The 18191-nt window shown below is 37.9% G+C and overlaps 1 protein-coding gene across 6 annotated transcripts in view; it reads left to right on the forward strand.

The window, feature by feature from the left end:
• Positions 1 to 14525, forward strand: part of HNF4G (hepatocyte nuclear factor 4 gamma) — a 59097-nt gene extending 44572 nt beyond the window's left edge. For all 6 annotated transcript variants that reach the window (XM_051612207.1, XM_051612209.1, XM_051612206.1 and 3 more), the window contains 7 exons: positions 2483 to 2589; positions 6822 to 6977; positions 10642 to 10729; positions 12721 to 12873; positions 13058 to 13294; positions 13768 to 13890; positions 14300 to 14525. In XM_051612207.1, coding sequence (XP_051468167.1) covers positions 2483 to 2589; positions 6822 to 6977; positions 10642 to 10729; positions 12721 to 12873; positions 13058 to 13294; positions 13768 to 13890; positions 14300 to 14418 — 983 coding nt within the window. In that variant the 3' untranslated portion in view covers positions 14419 to 14525. The remainder of the gene's footprint in view (positions 1 to 2482; positions 2590 to 6821; positions 6978 to 10641; positions 10730 to 12720; positions 12874 to 13057; positions 13295 to 13767; positions 13891 to 14299) is intronic.
• The last annotated feature ends 3666 nt before the right edge of the window (positions 14526 to 18191 follow it).

Below are 18191 nucleotides of genomic sequence, written 5' to 3' on the forward strand. Positions count from 1 at the left end.
CTGCCTGTTTTGTTGGGAGCATGGTGTATCTGCCTGAAGGCCTCTGTACAATGTGAGGTGTGCAGCTCTCCTGTTCTCTGTTTCATCTATACATAGCTTTCCTAAGATAAAGGAAGCTGTTTCTTTATGATCTTACATATCTATAGTACTGCTTTGCTAGTGATCAAGTTTTGATATGAGATAAAATGGATTTTGTCATTGCAGCTGGATGGGGATATTCTAAACAGCATTACACTATGTATGTATTAAATTGGTTTTCTAATTCTTGTGTATTTGCTTGAACACAATTTAGCATTGGAATTTGGGCCACTAAAATCAGTAACATACTGTATATATATATTACCAATCTGACATGAAGAAAAGGGATGTCCTGTGTATCCACAGCAGCCTTAAAAGTTTTGCAAAAAGCAGAGCTTTACAGACTTCCAAAACCTAGAATTAAAGAATAGTTTAGCTCAGAAGGAACGTATGGAAGTAATCTAGTCCTGGCCCCCATTTAAAGCAAGGCTAACATCTAGATTCAGTCAGGTTGCTTGGGACCCTGTCCAGCCAGGCTTATACAGTCCTTGAGAGGTGGGATTCCACAACGGCTCTCAGCAGCTTCTTCCAGTGCTTGACCACCCTCATTGGGAAGATTTTTTCCTTGTATCTGATTGGAATATGTCTCACTGAAATTAAGATAGTGTTCATTGCCTCTTGTCCTTTCCCTGTGTATCTGAGAAGAATCTGACTCCGTTTCTCTAGTACAGAAATCAGACTCCCACCTCCACCTTGGAGCTTTCTTTTCCACATCAAGACATCTGTCGCTGCTTGACCTTGTGTGTCTTGTGGGTTACATCTCCATAGCCCTCCACTGGACACTGCCCAGTTTCCCAGCATCTTCTTTGTGCTGGGGAACCCAAAACAAAGAAATAATCACTTCCCTCAAGAGGCTAGCGTATCCCTGTGCATGGCTAGCTGACATTGCCGTCAGGCATGATGCTGACACATGTTTATGAAGTGAAGATACATCCTGCACAAAACTTGTAATCTAATTTACACCACTATGCCTCCTCTGGTTCCCAATACCTATAAAACTTTCATTTTTCATTGTATCCAAGCCATGTTTATTCAAGGTTTATTGGTGCTAAAATAATTCAGGATGCTGAACTGTAGATTTCATTGCTTGTGTGTTGCTATATACTTCTCTGTACCATCTGGGAATGTCTTGTAGCATAAGTATAGCATAGTCTATATGATAGTTTCTCAGATTGTTTCTAGCAAATTGCTTCCTTTTCTTCAGGGCAAAGATGAAAAAGACTTTAGCTGGTAAAAGCTACGCAAGCCCTTTTTGAGCAGATATTCGCCCTTCCTCATGGAGTCTGTGTTTAAGGCATTTTTAGCCTGAACTGACAAAAAAGCTTTAGTAATCCAGTCTAATAATCCAAAATTGTGCATATGCAAGAGAAAATGGAAGCATTTCCCTATGATTCTCAAAGTGCTCTATTAATGACTTCCTAGTGATTGTCAGAGTAACTAATTTTTCTAATTTCAGTCAGCTCTGACCTCATTTTAATTTTCTGTGTATCACTTAGGCTGCTGACAGTCAGTGAATGTTTTTTTTCTCCATTCTTTTAAAACAGGTTATATTTTTTTGTTTCCTGTCTTCATGAACATTTAGCACTTTGTGTTTATCACTGTGCTACATTTCTTACTGTGACCTTAATAAAAGTCCCATCAGTGAGTGTCCTTGGCAAAAAGTTAGTACACCTCTAGAATACACTATGTGCATTGTTCAGATAAAACCTGAAAACTATTCTGTGTATAGAATATTTTATTTATTTTATTGAAGCCTTTGGTGCTACTACTAAATTCTGTAATGCAGATTGTTTCCCACAAAACAGCAGACATATCTTTGGAAATAAAGCTGCTGCTCTTAAAAGATGATGAGATTCCTTGTGCAATAAAAAGATTTTGATCAGCACAATTTTTTTTTTTTTCTTTTACCCTTCCTTGGCCTAACCTTGGAAATGATCTAGGTTTTAGAAAAATCTATTTGATGGTTTTATTTTTTTTCTTCTTCCTTCCATTCAAAAGTAAGCTGTGTTGCTTCATAAGCCTTGCACATGTTGATTAAGGATTCCTTATCCCAAGCACTTTGAGCTGCCCTTTTTTGGACCCCATGAGACAAAACTTACCTGCCTAAAACTTTTTGGTGCCTTTTTTCAAGGGAAGAAAGAGATTTTACTATAGTAAAGACAGCCACAAAAGTGCTGATAATTCAGTATCTATTTACAATGAGTTATACATAGTTTTTACAGGTGAACAATATGCGAATAAAGACCATAAATGTGTATTGTTATCCTTCTTTATTATTAAAAACACAAGGCTTTTTTTTTTAATCTCAGCCATTTTGATTCATATAGTCACCTAGTAAACTTCAGAAATTATATTGTCTGGCAGTGTCTACAAGTCAATAAATGGGATTATTATTCTTTTCCAGCTGTACAAAATGAACGGGACAGGATAAGTACGAGAAGAAACACTTTTGATGGCTGCAACATTCCCTCTATTAGCACATTGTCACAAGCTGAGACACTCTCCCGTCAGGTACTGAGATTTACCACAAAATTATTTAATGACTTTTGAACCATTTTTTCTAAAATTACTTTCCACTTTCTTATTGTATTAAATGTATTTATTGAGATTATGTTTTTCTTCTTCCAAAATGTACCTAGCTTCCTCTTTGTAATGAAAGAATGAATCAGAGAATACATTCTTAAAGCAAAGTAAAAAAAAAATAAGTTCTACTTTGTCCAGGACAATATGTCCTAGGCACCTTTCTTAATAAAGCTTTATGGTTCTTACTGCTTTTAAATCACTTGCTGTCTCAGGCAGCTGGTGGCATCTATCTATCCTTTAGGCTGGATTTCCCATGAAATATTAGGGAAAAAAGTGTCCAAAGCGTTACGTTCAAAGAGGTGTGGACACTCATTTCCTTATATTCCTTTGAAAATCTCATTTTTAATATCCTTAGACATTATAAATAAGGCAAAAAGAAATGTTCCAAATGCAGTCTATTCACATCTCCCTTTTAAATTGTCTTTGTCTCATCTGAACTTCATTTTCCTTTTTTTTTTTTTTTTTTTTTCTTTTCTCCTATGCAGTCAATTTTTGAACGGAACAGTCTCCAGTCCTTTTCTGCACCTCAGATAAATCATGGTCATTGATTCTGCATTCTTGCACCTCTTACTAACTTACTTAGGATTTAACTGCCACATTTATGATTTCATGCTGACAGATTTATACATCCCCAAATGTTTTGTAATCTCATCCTTTATCAGCATTTCTTTTAGGGTGGAACTATCTGTAAAGAATTGATGCAGGAATTGCTGGGTGATAGTCTTTGCACATATTGCATGTCTGGGCAGACTAAATGAATATAATGCACCTTCTTACCTTTCATACCTCTCTAGTATGAAAAATATACCTATTTTTACCTCCTTAGTAATTCTTTGAACTTGAATATTGTGCATTTTGTTTTGTTCTGCTTTACTCCCTTAATAATTTCCAGCTGGTATATGCAATTCAGGAATAAGAGCTATCTGAAACAGAATCACATTCTCAGCTTTTTCTCCTACAAAGTTCTTCTCAGCTGGTAGATTCCTGACCTAATACATCATCTTGTATATACACACAAATTTATTCTACTTGTTATTTGGTATGTTGTAGTAGGAGAGAATTGTTCCCACTATGCCAAGCATATGTGAAGATACAGCCTTGGCCTCAAAAGACCAAGAGGTCACATTAACATGATGGAAAAGTAGTCTTAAAATTCCTTGTTTTTCTCTCAATCAATGGATCTGTAAGATGAGTGCAGTCCTGAGCAGAGACTTGGTAGAGGTGATAGTCATTCAGCTGTGAAATGAGGAAGAAGGTGGCATTTGTTTCTTTAAAAAATTTCATATTAAAATAGAGAAAATTAATTATTTTGTCCCTGAAGTTACAGGGGGAAGTTGTCCATATACAGTGTTTCTCCTGCAGACCCAGGAGAGGCTTCCTGGACTGTGTAAGTTGGACTCTCGTAGGAGTAAAGACATGTCTGTTATGGTTCTCAGGACAACAGGGATATAGTGTTATATTGTCATATTCAACAACGTATTAATGGGTACAGGTTGCCTTGGGATAGGTTTCATCTTCATAGAATCATAGAATCTTAGGGGCTGGAAGGGACCTCGAAAGATCATCTAGTCCAACCCCCCTGCCAGAGCAGGATCACCTAGAGCACATCACACAGGAAGGCGTCCAGGCGGGTTTTGAATGTCTCCAGTGAAGAAGACTCCACAACCTCTCTGGGCAGCCTGTTCCAGTGCTCTGTCACTCTCACAGTAGTGTTTGCCTCCATACCTCCTTTCACATATGAAAGAAATCTTTTACAGTGCAAAAAATCAATAACTGGAACAACCTTCCCAGGGATGTGGTGGAGTTCCCATGACTAGAGGTTTTCAAGATGTAATTGGACAGAGTGCTGGATAATCTCATCTAGGCTACCTTTCCCACCAAAGGTTGGATGAGATGATCTTTTGAGTTCCTTTCCAACCTGGGCTGGTCTATGATTCTGTGAAGTCAGCGACTCCCTAGAAATGAGAGGCAGGTTAAATGAACAGACAAATAGAGAAAAGTTCACAGCTTCGTATTCTTGTGAAGAGATGCAGCCCTATGAGGTCATAATTAACTCCATGGGAGTCATCCCACAAATCCTCCGAAGTTCACCAAGTAATTTTAGCACCAAGTCTATAGTTTTTCCTATAAGATGTAATTTTATAAAAGTGCATAGCTTTGATTAAAAGATATTAAAGGAAGGACAGTGTATTAAGTTCATGAGTTAGCAACTGTAATGGTTAAAAAATCTGCCTGTTCTTTACCTTGGTGAATTAACTTCTAGTTGGTACATGGTTGTGTCTTTTTCTGGTAGATCAGTGTGTCTCCTGCTATCAGAACTCTCTTCTCTAGGTAGGTACTGCTGAATCATGGTCAAGACTCCTGTTATACTTCTGGAAAAACTAAAATATTTCTCTTTCTGTACTGGAGGTTTTCTAGACTTCATCATTCTGGTATCTTTAAGCTAAATGTATTCAGTATCTTCAGCTCTGTTTTGTTAGAAGAGATGCCAAAAATGGACACCTGATTACAGGGCTTTCACAAATGCTCTGCCTACAAAGAGTCAATAACTAACCTTTTTTTTCCTACGTGATAGCCTTTGAATTATGTATCTGAGGATTTTTTCACTTACCTATCTGTTGTATTCCCCTGAAAACTAATGTTCATCTGGTTTACTGCCATTAATATCTAAGCTGTTTTCAGTGGGAAGCATTGAGTTTTAGTTCAGAAGTGCATCTCCTTTTGACAACCCAGGGATAATAGAGTTTCACCACAGATCCAACCAAGGCATTTAACATGGATCTGGGAATTATCTGGCAGGAGTCAACCTAATTAGTATCCTCCATCCTGAAATCTGAAGGTACACAGTATTGGAGGATCAATTGGAAGATCAAAAAATTATTTTTTTTGAGCAAGGTGTGGGGAACATAGTCAAACTACAGAATTTTGTGAGTTTGCTTTCTGTAATAAAAAGGTAAAGTGAAAGTCAGTTTCGTAGGCCTTGTACAGTGATGGGGTTCTGTTATTGTGGGATTCTCTTTTCCTTGTTCTTTTCCTTGTTCTTTTCCTTTTCCTTGTTCTTTTCCTTGTTCTTTTCCTTGTTATTTTCCTTTTCCTTTTCCTTTTCCTTTTCCTTTTCCTTTTCCTTTTCCTTTTCCTTTTCCTTTTCCTTTCCTTGTTCTTGTTCTTGTTTTTCTTCTTCTTCTTCTTCTTCATCATCATCATCATCATCATCATCAATCTTGTTGCATTTTTTGAGGAGGGGTTTTGTGGGGGGGTTTTGTTGTTGTTTGGTTTGTGGTGGTTTTTTTGTAGTGTTTTTGTGTGTGTGTGTGGTTTTTTGGTGTTGTTTTGTTTTTCTTCTTTTTCTTCCTGGTATGATACCAGCTATAAACTGACCTTCTCTTCTGCGGCTTGGTTTTATCTCAAGTAATTTTTCCTGCCTGGCTTAGGAGCAAACCTGGTTTAGTTCCTTTCCTTGAAAAGTCATTAAGAATTTCAGGATTTGGCTCAGGGATTGTGTGGAAGTACCCCAGCTTCAGGCCCAGAAATATATTGCTCTCTTCTTATTTCACAGAACACTGTTCACTGCAGGTGGTCTAATGCACTTTCATGTCCTTTACATTTGCTCTGAGACATCTCAGGCCTCCACCTATACTGCTACTTCATGATTACAAACCATTCTCCTCCAAGCCCTTAAACCCCCCTGTGTTGCTTTCTGAAGTTAATGATACTCGTCTTTTCACTGGAACATGTTACCCCTTCATCTCTCTCTTTCTTTGCCCTTAATGTTACTGCATGCTCCTATGAGCTCTTTCTACTTCTGAAATGAAGTGTCAGCCTTTTCTAAAAAAAAAAAAGTACACCACACCTCCCCTTTACAAATAATAAGAACTCTGGCATATTTCAAATAATATTTTGGAATGCAAAGATATTGTATCATGATGTGAATAGGGCAATTTTGGCATACTGTAATACACATTGGTAATAATGAGAAATAAAATTTTAAAATTAATGTGCAGACTTATGGTTTCTATGGTCAAGGAATTTCTCAAGAGTATGCATGATTACTGCTGCAGGTTTTTCTTAAATATGCTCTTAACCACTGAAAATGAAATTATATTAAATGTAACATTGTTTTTGTTGTGTTTGTGTTTTTTTTTTTCTCTCACTATGGGCAGATCTCAGTCACCAGTCCTGGTGCTAGCACTGACATAAATGTTAAGAAAATTGCTAGTATTAGTGATGTCTGTGAATCTATGAAACAACAACTTTTGGTCCTGGTGGAATGGGCTAAATACATTCCAGGCTTCTGTGAATTACCACTGGATGACCAGGTATAACAGGAGACCAAAGAGAGAACTTCAGTTATTGTGATATTATTTCTGTGATATGTAAATGTTACAATTAAATGCTGTCTTTTTGTCTGATCAAATAGAGCTGGGTGCTAGACACACCATCTTAAAATGCAAAGTTTTGAAGTAGCACTACCCCAAAAAATCAGAGGAAACCGATAAAGTTCTAGCATGTTAACAGAAAGAAGCAGCAAATGACTATGTATTTTTGTGTTCTGTACTATTCTGGAAGCTGAGATAGCAAGCTGCATTCAAAAATGAAAAAAAATCTTGTTAAAAAAGCCATGCTTTTTTCTCACTTTGCATAGTATTAATTTCATGTTCACCTTTCATTATAATATGGTTTAAGACAGTGTGCTATTTAATTTGAAGCAGGTCTTCCCCACTTGAAAGAAACAAAAAAAGCTATTAGAACCTCAAAAAATTGCCAAACACACTGATTGCAAGAGCTTCTGGACACAGTTACATGTAAAAACAAGGTATACAGAGAGTGGAAGCAGGGCCGAGTATCCTGGGGGCAGTACAGACAAGCTGTCAGAGAAGCTGGGATCAGGTAAGGAAGGCCAAATCACAGAGAGAGTTGGACCTGGCCAGGGGTGTTAAGAATAACAGAAAAGGTTTCTCAAAGTATGTCAGCAATAAGAGAAAGATTAGGGAAGCTGTGGGCCCACTTCAGAAGGAAATTGGAGACCTGGCCATGCAGGACATAGAGAAGGCTGAGGTACTCAATGACTACTTTGTCTCAGTCTTCACTGGCAAAGGCTCTAGTCACACCATCCTGAAGGAACTGGCTGACTGAGTTGCAAAGCCTCTGTCCATCATGTCTGAAAAGCCTTTGCAGTTTGGAGAGATCCCTACTGACTGGAAAAGGGGAAACATAACTCCCATTTTCAGGAAGGGAAAAAAAGGAAGACCCAGGGAAATACAGACCAGTCAGTCTTACCTCTGTGCCTGGCAAGATCATGGAGCAGATCCTCCTGAAGGCTCTTCTAAGGCACTTGGAAAACAAAGGGGTAGTTGGTGACATCTAACATGGCTTCAACAGGGAAAAATCCTGCCTGACTAATTTAGTGGCCTTCTACAATGGAGGCACAGCATCAGTGGACAAAGGAACAGCAACTACCTGGATCTGCGGAAAGCCTTTGACACTGTCCCACATGACATCCTGGGATCAACACTGGAACAGTAAAGGTTCGATGGATGGATCCAACTGGCTGGATGGTCACACTCAGAGAGTGGTCATCAATGGCCCAATGCCCAGATGGAGACCTGTGATGAGTGGTGTTCCCACAGGGGTCGGTACTTGGACCGGTGCTATTTCACGTCTTTGTTGGCAACGTGGACAGTGGCTTTGAGTGCACCCCTAGCAAGTTTGCCAAAAACAGCAAAGTGTGTGGTGAGGTCAACACGCTGGAGGGAAGGGATGTCAGACAGGCTTGAAACATGGGCTTGCGCAAACTGCATGAAGTTCAACCAGGCCAAGTGCAAGGTCCTGCACCTGGGTTGAGGCAATCCCAAGAACAAGGTCTGGGTGGAGAATGGATCGAAAACAATTTGGAGGAGAAGGACCTGGAAGTGATGGTGGACAAGAAGCTCAACAAGAGCCAGCTGTGTGCACTTGCAGCCCAGAAATCCAACTATGTCCTGGGCTGCATCAAAAGAAGTGTGGCCAGCAAGTCAAAGGAGGTGATTCTCCCCTTTTACTCAGCTCTCGTGAGACTCCACCTTGAGGATTGTATCCAGTTCTGGAGCCCCCAACATAAGAAGGACATGGAGCTCATGGATAAAGTCCAAAGAGCCACAAAGATGATCCAAGGGCTGGAGCACCTCTCCTAGAAGGACAGGCTGAGAGAGTTGGGGTTGTTCAGCCTGGAGAAGAAATGGCTCCGAGGAGACCTTATAGTGGTCTCCCAGTGCTTGAAGGGGCCCTACAGGAAAGACGGAGAGGACAAGAGGTAATGGATCAAAACTGGAAGAGGGGAGATAAAGGTTAGACATCAGGAAGAAATCCTTTAGTGTGAGGGTGGTGAGACACTGGAACAGGCTTCCCAGAGAATTTGTGGAAGCCCCATCCTTGGAAGTGTTCAAGGGCAGGTTGGATGGGGCCCTGAACAATCTGATCTAGTGCAAGATGTCCCTGCCGATGCAGGGGGGGTGGAACTAGATGATCTTTAAGGTCCCTTCCAACTCAGGAGGTGAATTCATGGCTCAGGATCTCTTGATTCCAGTCCAAATCTGATTAAGCTTGAAAATTACTCTGTGAAGTGGAATTGAGTAATTCCTCCTTTTTGCCACTTCAGTCTCTCAGTTTTTAACAAAATCCTGCTAGGAGGGTTAGATCATCCTTGTGTTTGAGATGTGGAATGAGCTTGTTCCCTCATACTCTTCCTCCAAAATAGGAGCTTAATGATGTCTTTGCAGACCCACAGACTATGTGAGCACAAGATCAACATACTGGAATAAGTTAAAATGAGGATAATTTTAAATATATTAGTTACATCAAGGCAACAAAAGCAAGCAAAAATATTGCTGTTTTTATTGTTAAGATAGCATGAAAGAAAAAAGAAGGGCTCAGAATTCATTAAAAAGTTCCTGTCTGTATTTTTTTTATTTATTTTTTTTTCAAGTTAAAATCAGCTTAGAAAGGTAGGCTGAAAACACCCCTGCAGTGCTTGAAGGGTATGTGTTGGGAAGTACTCTGGAACCTTAAGTACTTTAGAAGAGTAGTGACAAAGGTATTGAGTGTTAAAACAAATGCCACTTTTGCATTTGTGATAGCCTCTTTCTAAGGGGAATTGTGCATTTATTTATAAAATTCACCATCTGGTTTTGAACAACTGATTCCTGATCTGGAAGACAGCCTGATTTTCAAAGCACAGAGCAGGCCAGAGCAGGGAAGCTAACTCTACTGAGAACCTGAAAAGTCTTAACACATTGAGTACTTGTAGGTGCTCTGTATCTTTGGGTCACTCATTAAGTGTTGGACTGGATGCATAGGAAAATACTTGCCACGAGAGGAATTCCTAGGGGAAATATAGGCCAGTACTGAAGTTTCAAGCAGACATGAAAAACAAATGACAGTAAATAGGTGATAAAGACTAAGCTAATGACCACATTTTTAAGTGCCTTCCTAGCATGAGTCAGGTTTCTTCTTTGTTGACAGTAGTGAATATTTTAGCGTATCTGGCTTTGTTGGGAAAAAGCTCTTCTAAATGCCATATAAATTTTTGGTGCAAGATGGGAAAAATAAAATGATGGTAGTGCCAAATTCACTGCAACAGCTCATTCCAGCCCTCCAGTCTTTAGTGTCAAATTAAAATTCCAGACAAAACTTTGTTAAGGACATAAGCACTAGGAAATAAATGCAGGTATTGTATTTATTGTGATGTGTTTTGCAGAGCTGTATGTTTAAAATCTAGACCAAATGGCAGAAGTGATAGAGGTTGACAATTTAATTACAGTGGGCTGTTAGCACAGTGTTAAGGTTTCTACATTCACTTTACATTTCACATTAGAATCTTAACAGTCTTAAACACGTACCTATAGCTGAATACACTCACGGTAATATACAACCTCATTTATTTTGCACTTATTGGAACTTACTGCTTTTTCTTCTAATGAGTCTGGTGGTGTTTTTTTTCTTGAGGTTGCCCTGCTAAGAGCACATGCTGGGGAACACCTGTTGCTTGGAGCAGCAAAACGGTCCATGGTGTATAAGGACATTTTGCTTTTAGGTAAATATTGGTTTTATTTTAATTAATAATGATGTTGTTATAGTACATTAGCAACCATGTAATCACTTAAGTGGGACAACTGTTCTGGCACAATCAAAACAATGCGTTCTGTGAATGCTAAGTAGCTATTAATGACATAAAGTCATGTGTTCTGTTCTGGAGAAAGCAGGTGGACGGTTTCCTGTGATTTAATGTGACGAAGGGTTTATTGGATACAAGAAAACACAAGGAAGTTCCTGGCAAATCAACTCTTTACATCTGCATACTATCTGCACTTTTGTCCCATAAAAAAACCCAGAACAAAACAGCAATCAAAAAAACTGATAAAAATCCTTTGCTTAAGAGGGGAGCAGCCAGCCTGTGGCCCATGTACTTATTTCAGTCTTGATGAAATCATGTATATGAAGGTTTCTAAAGAGCACTTTGATATAGTCATAGAAGATCCTACAGGCTAGAAAATTGGACACCCTGCTTCCCTGCAATTTTTTTTTTTCACCAAGAGCCCTCTCACTGCTGCCTTGACAGTTGCCATGTGGGCATCATGTGAACCTCATGTCTGTTGTCCCCTGCCATGTGGCAGATGGGACATCCATGACACAGTGAGGGGTCATTTTTACATACCTGCATAAGCGTATTCTTGGTCACTTAAAATGGCTCCTTCACTGGGTTATGTAAAGAGAGCATGGCTGCTAGGGAAGGGGACATTGTCATGTGGTAGAAGCGTGTCTTCCCTTCATTCAGACACCAGAGAGGCACAGTACTGTAATGAGATGTGTCCGTGTGCATGTAGTGATGTGATGAGCCATTTGTTAGCACTGTCAGACACAATACTCTGCCAGTATGAAGTGAACTCTGCCAAAAATGGTCTCATTAAACAGGTACATCACTTAGGCTGTTTTGTAAGAAGATGTGCAGGCTTTCTTGGACAGTATGTTTGATGGGAGGCAAGGGTATGTGGAATATGGACTCCCACTAGTTTCTTCATTTGTGGTGTAGTACAAGAGGGTTTTCTGATATTCTCTCTCCTTCCTCTCTGCACCTACCTTTTCATAGCTTAGTCAGCTTGAATTTATTTTTACACATATCAGAGAATTAAAGGGACAGGAGGGGCTTGTTCTGGAGTTACTACTCTAACCAGCAATCCTTTAAAATTAAATACTGTGCAAATTACCTTCTTAACCTAGATCTTCTTCTAGACATAGTTTTACTGTTAAAATTAACAGATACAAAAAGAAAACATTTGAATGTTTTATTGGATTAATGGGTAATAGGGACAAATAATGAGAAAGCAGAAAACAATACGCAACATCACCAACATCACCATATATAGAGAAAGAAGAAACAATTTGAGGCTCCAAGGGTTATTTCTGATTCTTGAAGGTAGACACCTGTATGAGTCATTTTGGCATGAATGTGTTGGGATATAATAATAATATTTTCTTTCAAAAACTGCTTGGTGGGTTCTGGAAGATCAATGGCTCTTCCACTGTTCTCATGATTTATGTTAGAAGATTTCTGGACAGAAGATGAATTACAATGTCATGATGGAGTCTCTCCCAAAAACAAAATTTAAAATTAAAGAAGCAGGAAAAATTAATTTGTTACTGAAAATTTTAAGAGGCTTTTAAATTTTATTGGAAATAGCAGAAATGTCTGTTAGAAACATTTCTGTTGCCTAATCTGAAGGAGGCTTTTTTGTCCATTGACAAATACGAATCAATTGGCTTGGGATATATAAATTTAATGGGGGAAAAGGAAATGCTAAGATTTATGTAAAGATAAAGACCTACTTGCTCCATGCTTGAGCTTTCAAATATGGAATAGGCTGTACTTGCAAAGAACAGTTCTGTATGTTACAAAGTTATTAGTTTAAAAATATTAAGTCATTTGAACTAAAAAAAAAAAAAGCTGTTTTTGAAAATGAGTTACATCGAGCACATTACATCAAAGTCTTTATATCAATCCATATCTTGGCTTTCTTTCTCTCCAAGGCAACAATTACATAATCCATCGCAACAGCACTGAAGTAGAGATCAGCCGAGTGGCAAATCGGATTCTAGATGAACTAGTTCGACCCTTCCAGGAAATTCAAATAGATGACAATGAGTATGCTTGCTTGAAGGCAATTGTGTTTTTTGATCCAGGTACCTTTTCAAAAAAACCCTCTGAGAATTATTGTACATGTGATTATACGGAAAGTAATTTTTGTTGATGTAGCATCTGCTCATGTTATTGATCTGAATGGAAAAAAAAGAAAATGGAAAAAAAGCAAGATGCTCCTCCCAAATCATAATCTGCCTTGACCATAAGTTTTTGTCATTTTTTAAGATGCAAAGGGACTGAGTAATCCAGTGAAGATTAAGAACATGCGGTTCCAAGTTCAGATCAGTTTAGAAGATTATATTAACGACCGTCAGTATGACTCCCGAGGAAGATTTGGAGAACTTCTGCTTCTGCTGCCTACACTCCAGAGCATCACTTGGCAAATGATTGAGCAAATACAATTGGTTAAACTGTTTGGAATTGTTAAAATTGACAGTTTGCTTCAGGAAATGTTATTGGGAGGTAAGCTAACAGCTTCTTAAATTTACCATGTTGTTATGTTGAATTTAGGATACTGGGATGTTGAGAGAATCATGATGCAAGCAAACCCTTCGACCACACCTTGCTGGCCAAGCTTTGAGTCATATGATTGCTAGATAAAGCCTTCTTGTCTTGGCTGCTCATCTCTGCAACCTTAGATTGTGCTGTGTACTTCTCAGTCATTGCTGGGTATCTAGACATACAATTTCCTAGGCAGATGGAAGATTCCTTACAAATATTTCATGAAACCCACTGTTAATGCAGTCAAAACAATAAAAATAAACACAGTACTTAATATTGTTGAAGTCTGCTTAAATTGTTTAATGAATACCCAGAGGTGATTATTCAAATTACCAATAAAAATATTTGCTCTACAGAAATGTAATTATTACAGTATAAATAGTTGTCAACAACATGCTCTTTTGCACTGATGTGTGCTCATGTTATTTTTGCAGGTACTTCTAATGATGCCAGTCATATGCATCATCCAGTACATCCTCATTTAGCCCAAGATCCATTAACTGGCCAAACTATCCTCATAAGTTCAATGTCTGCTCCTGTACATACAGAACAGATTTGTAAGTAGTTGCAAGTTAGCCTTCTGCCATAACATTTCACTATTACAGTTAAAAATATTAATTAGAATGATGGCCTGTCAGCACTCATTGAGTGATTTCATCATCATTCTTAAATTAAAATAATTGTGCATTAAAAATGTAGATATATATGCATACATATATATAGACAGTGTTAAGTGAGAAACTTTACACAAATTTAATCTAATTTTAAAAATTCATTACCATTCTGATATATCATTGGTTTCACATGAACTATTTTTAATAAACTGAAAATTCTGATAACTGAATTACCCTATTTACCTAACATGCCAAATGTACCAGAACTTTTTTTTGGGGCAGTACTAGGTATATGTGTGTGCAGAATAGGCCAGAAGAAAAAATACATAATTCTTTCTATGTTCTTTTTCAGCAACTCCAGAAACTCCATTACCTTCACCTCCTCAAGGCTCTGGACAAGAATACAAAATATCTACAAATCAGGCTTCAGTCATTGCACAGCAATCTATTTTGAAACCAAAACCATTGTGATAATGTTTCTCTGTCTGCCTTACTCGTCCTTCCTTCCTTCCTTCCTTCCTTCCTTCCTTCCTTCCTTCCTTCCTTCCTTCCTTCCTTCCTTCCTTCCTTCCTTCCTTCCTTCCTTCCTTCCTTCCTTCCTTCCTTCCTTCTTCCTTTCTTCCTTCCTTCCTTCCTTCCTGCCTGCCTGCCTGCCTGCCTGCCTGCCTGCCTGCCTGCCTGCCTGCCTGCCTTCCTGCCTGCCTGCCTGCCTGCCTGCCTGCCTGCCTGCCTCCTTCCATTCTTCCTTTTTATGCACTAGATAAATTGGTAGGACTCTTGCACATTTAAAATCTCAGGATGATAAAGGAAATTACTTCCTCAGCAGATACTATGTGGGTGTTTTTTAAAGCACCTCATGATTTGGAAAGCAATACTCATTGTTCTGACTGCCATGTACAACTATAACTGTGGACACTGCAGTCTGACAAACATGTATAGAGGCTGATATTATTTTTAGATCTTTTAACTGCACAGGTTAATTTTTTATTTTCTGTTGTTGTTGTTGTTGTTGTTTTAATATTATTGTTTTAGATGTGTATATAATTTTTTCATTGTGATGGAACTGGTTAGTGCTTGTTTAGCTGTGAATTGTAGACATGAAAAAATGGGTTAATCATATAAAAGCTAAGATTCCTTAAATAGTTAAATGGTAGGCTACCAAACAAAGCACATGCATTAAATAAGAAGGAAAAAATAATGGACAGAAATATGCAAATAATTGAAAAAAAACCCCAACAAACTTGATTTGAAAGAACAATCTCTTTCAAGTAAAAATTCTACAAAGGAGTTGAATCTTCCCTGCTTGCCTATTTGTATGAATTAGAGGGCCTGTCATGTGCATGTATGTTTGAGGACTTCTTAAAATTTGCCTACACAGAAATGTCTGTATCAGTCAGTTGGACAGTGCTGAGGTGTGGGTGCAGGTATTTATAGTGCTAAATCGTTAGATCAGCAACTGGTATGCTCTTTGGTAAGAACTAACTAGTTCCCTTCCAAACAATTGATGGGGACGTTTTGGCAATTTGGCCAGTCTAGGACACTTTTCACTGAGTGCTTTGGATATGGCCTCCTTGCTTTAGGGACACAGAACATAACTAGGAGTATGGTCAGACCATGCCACTTGACCTCAGGGCTGAGGTATAGACTTTGTACTGTTTGATTTCCTAGTGTAAATGTAGGCATTGTGTTTATTTGCCTAATTGGCTGGTGATGCCTGTTTCAGCAATCACTCTAAACTTCACCTACAGTGTAACTGTAGTTATGTAGTAGCTCTGTGTCTGGGGAGGTATGTCTTACTAACTCACACAGCAGAAATGCCTGAGTTCAGCTCCACAGGTTCCTGGTTTGAGCCATGGTATTTCAAGACAGAAGAGAGCCAGCATACCCAATACTCATTCTCTGGATTTTAAGAGTTTCAGAAGCTTGGGATGAATTGATTTACAGTGACAAGCCCCCTTCTTCTCATCTTCTTCCTCCCCTTCCAGTCAGAAGGCATCCAATATTGATCAGGTTTTGCACCTGGAGTCTGTAATAACCCATCTGGATTTGGACCCTTCATGGATTTGCACAAAGGGGACCTTGTGACACATGCTCACTTCGGCATATATTCACTCATTTAAATATGTGAAAATTATCTATTATGATGTATAAAGTGATCTGTTGTTCATACAATAATGACATAATAAGAAAATCACTACTTTGCACATTTTATTTATTCCAGACAGCAATGATTTTCCTTTAATACTTTAAAGGAGACTTTCTTCCCAGACATTATTTAAGAAAGAAACGAAGAGATAATAAAATACTACAGTTTGTTGAACTATTGCAAAGAGAAAACAGTGAATTCAGAAATTCTGCAAGTTGAGCTGTTGATCATCCTGAACCAGACACCTGCATTAATTGCAGCATTCAAGATGGTGTAGTTAAATCTATGTTTTTTAAAAGTTGCTCAAACAAACTGATTATGATTTTTCAGATAAGTTTTTGCAGACAGGAAATGCCACACAGCAAATACTGAGCTAACCTGAACATTCAAAAGACTTTAAAGAGAATACACTTACCACCAAGTAGATATTGTGTTTCTTTTTTATTTTAAGGTAGTTGCCTTTGTAAAGTCTGCATACAGGAGCTCTTAATGTTCACCTTTTGCCTTTCAGAGTGTTTATCTTTTTGCTGGTTACTGTTTATTTTTTCTCAATGCATAACTGTTTTTACAAGTTCCCTTTACATGAGTTTTTATGCCAAACTACCAAAAAATTTTGCCATTAACTTTACAGGTATCCAGACTGTTCTGTCTTTACAAATTGTCCACCAGCACTTTGTGTGGAAATACAAAGGTTAAGCATGTGTGTGAGACACTTAGTAGCCCAGAAGTTGACTGATGTGGGTCACTTTTATGTATTTGTCATAGAAAGTGTGTTTGGCTCAAGTTGGATCTGCATGGCTTTACTGGGTCAGATTAATTAAGTCAGTTGCATAAATGTTGCAGTATTAGTCTGACAAAAAACCATTTAACTGGAAATAAAAAGTAGTCCCTGAGTTGACCACCTTTGCCTTATGTAAGCAATGTGCATAGTAGTTTAATGGGTTTAGTTTTCATACCGTACTTTGGATATCAAGTGTACAATAAAATGTTTTCATATACTGCCAAAATGTACTGGATAAAAAATATACTTTAGTATTTTATCTGACAAAAATGTTATCTATTTTGTATGATATATTGCATTTTTGAATAAGAAGAACACCACTGTAATTTATTGGGGGAAGCTGATTTATTTTATAAATGTAACATTATTTTTGTAAAATTAACTATGAAAAATCAGAAATTATTAGCTTTGTTAAATATTAAATTATAATAAGATGTAACTTTCTGTGTTTGAACTGTGATATGAAGGCTTTTCTGTTGAGCATTTGGAATTGAAATGCTTGCTGGAAATGTTTCAAATGGACTGTTTTTTATCAAAGCTCAATAAAGAAAAATCAATTATCCCAATGACACATTTGCCTTCGGTAATTTTGTGACTATTTACATAAACAATTACAATGCTTTATATTGCTTATATTCTGAATAAATACAAAACTGAAGCATGCTTTCATCTCTACAGTATTCACAGCATCACAGAGTGTCTGTGGTTAGATGGGACCTTTGGAGGTCATCTTGTCCAGCCCCCCTGCTCAAGCAGAATATTGAAATCATATGAAAGAATATGATGGCAACAGTTGATTTTACTGTAACATGGCGAAGTATTACATGGTTATGGTTTTCAGTTTTTAGTTCTGGTTCAGAAAAGAAATGAAGAACATGCTTAATTCCATCTGTGCTTAAAATTAAGCATATGCTCAACAGCCTTTTTTTTTTATTTTTTTTTTTTCTGAACAGGTATAACTTAACAAATCACTCACTTTTGTTACTCTAGTGTGTTCCTATTTAGGGTGATTTAGTGGCAACTAAGCAGTAGCTTATTTTGTACATAAATACTTTGAAAACATTAGAAAGATTCTTTAAGATGTATTTTTTTAGATAACAAGTATCTCCTCAGCCTTCGAAAGTATATTCATTTGTATGTCTCCTTTGAGTAGACTCTGAATGGAGGGGGGAAGTTTTTTTATTTGGAGATGGTAGTAAGACAATTAATTGAGCTGTTTGCTTTTGCTTATGAATGCTGGAACTCTTCAAGTCCCTTTGAGAAACTAGTGTTTGTGGCTGGTAACTTTAGGTGAAAGATTTCTCTGCTCATTCCTTG

This window comes from Apus apus, chromosome 2 (genome assembly GCF_020740795.1).
Source record: "Apus apus isolate bApuApu2 chromosome 2, bApuApu2.pri.cur, whole genome shotgun sequence".
Classification (NCBI taxonomy): domain Eukaryota; kingdom Metazoa; phylum Chordata; class Aves; order Apodiformes; family Apodidae; genus Apus; species Apus apus.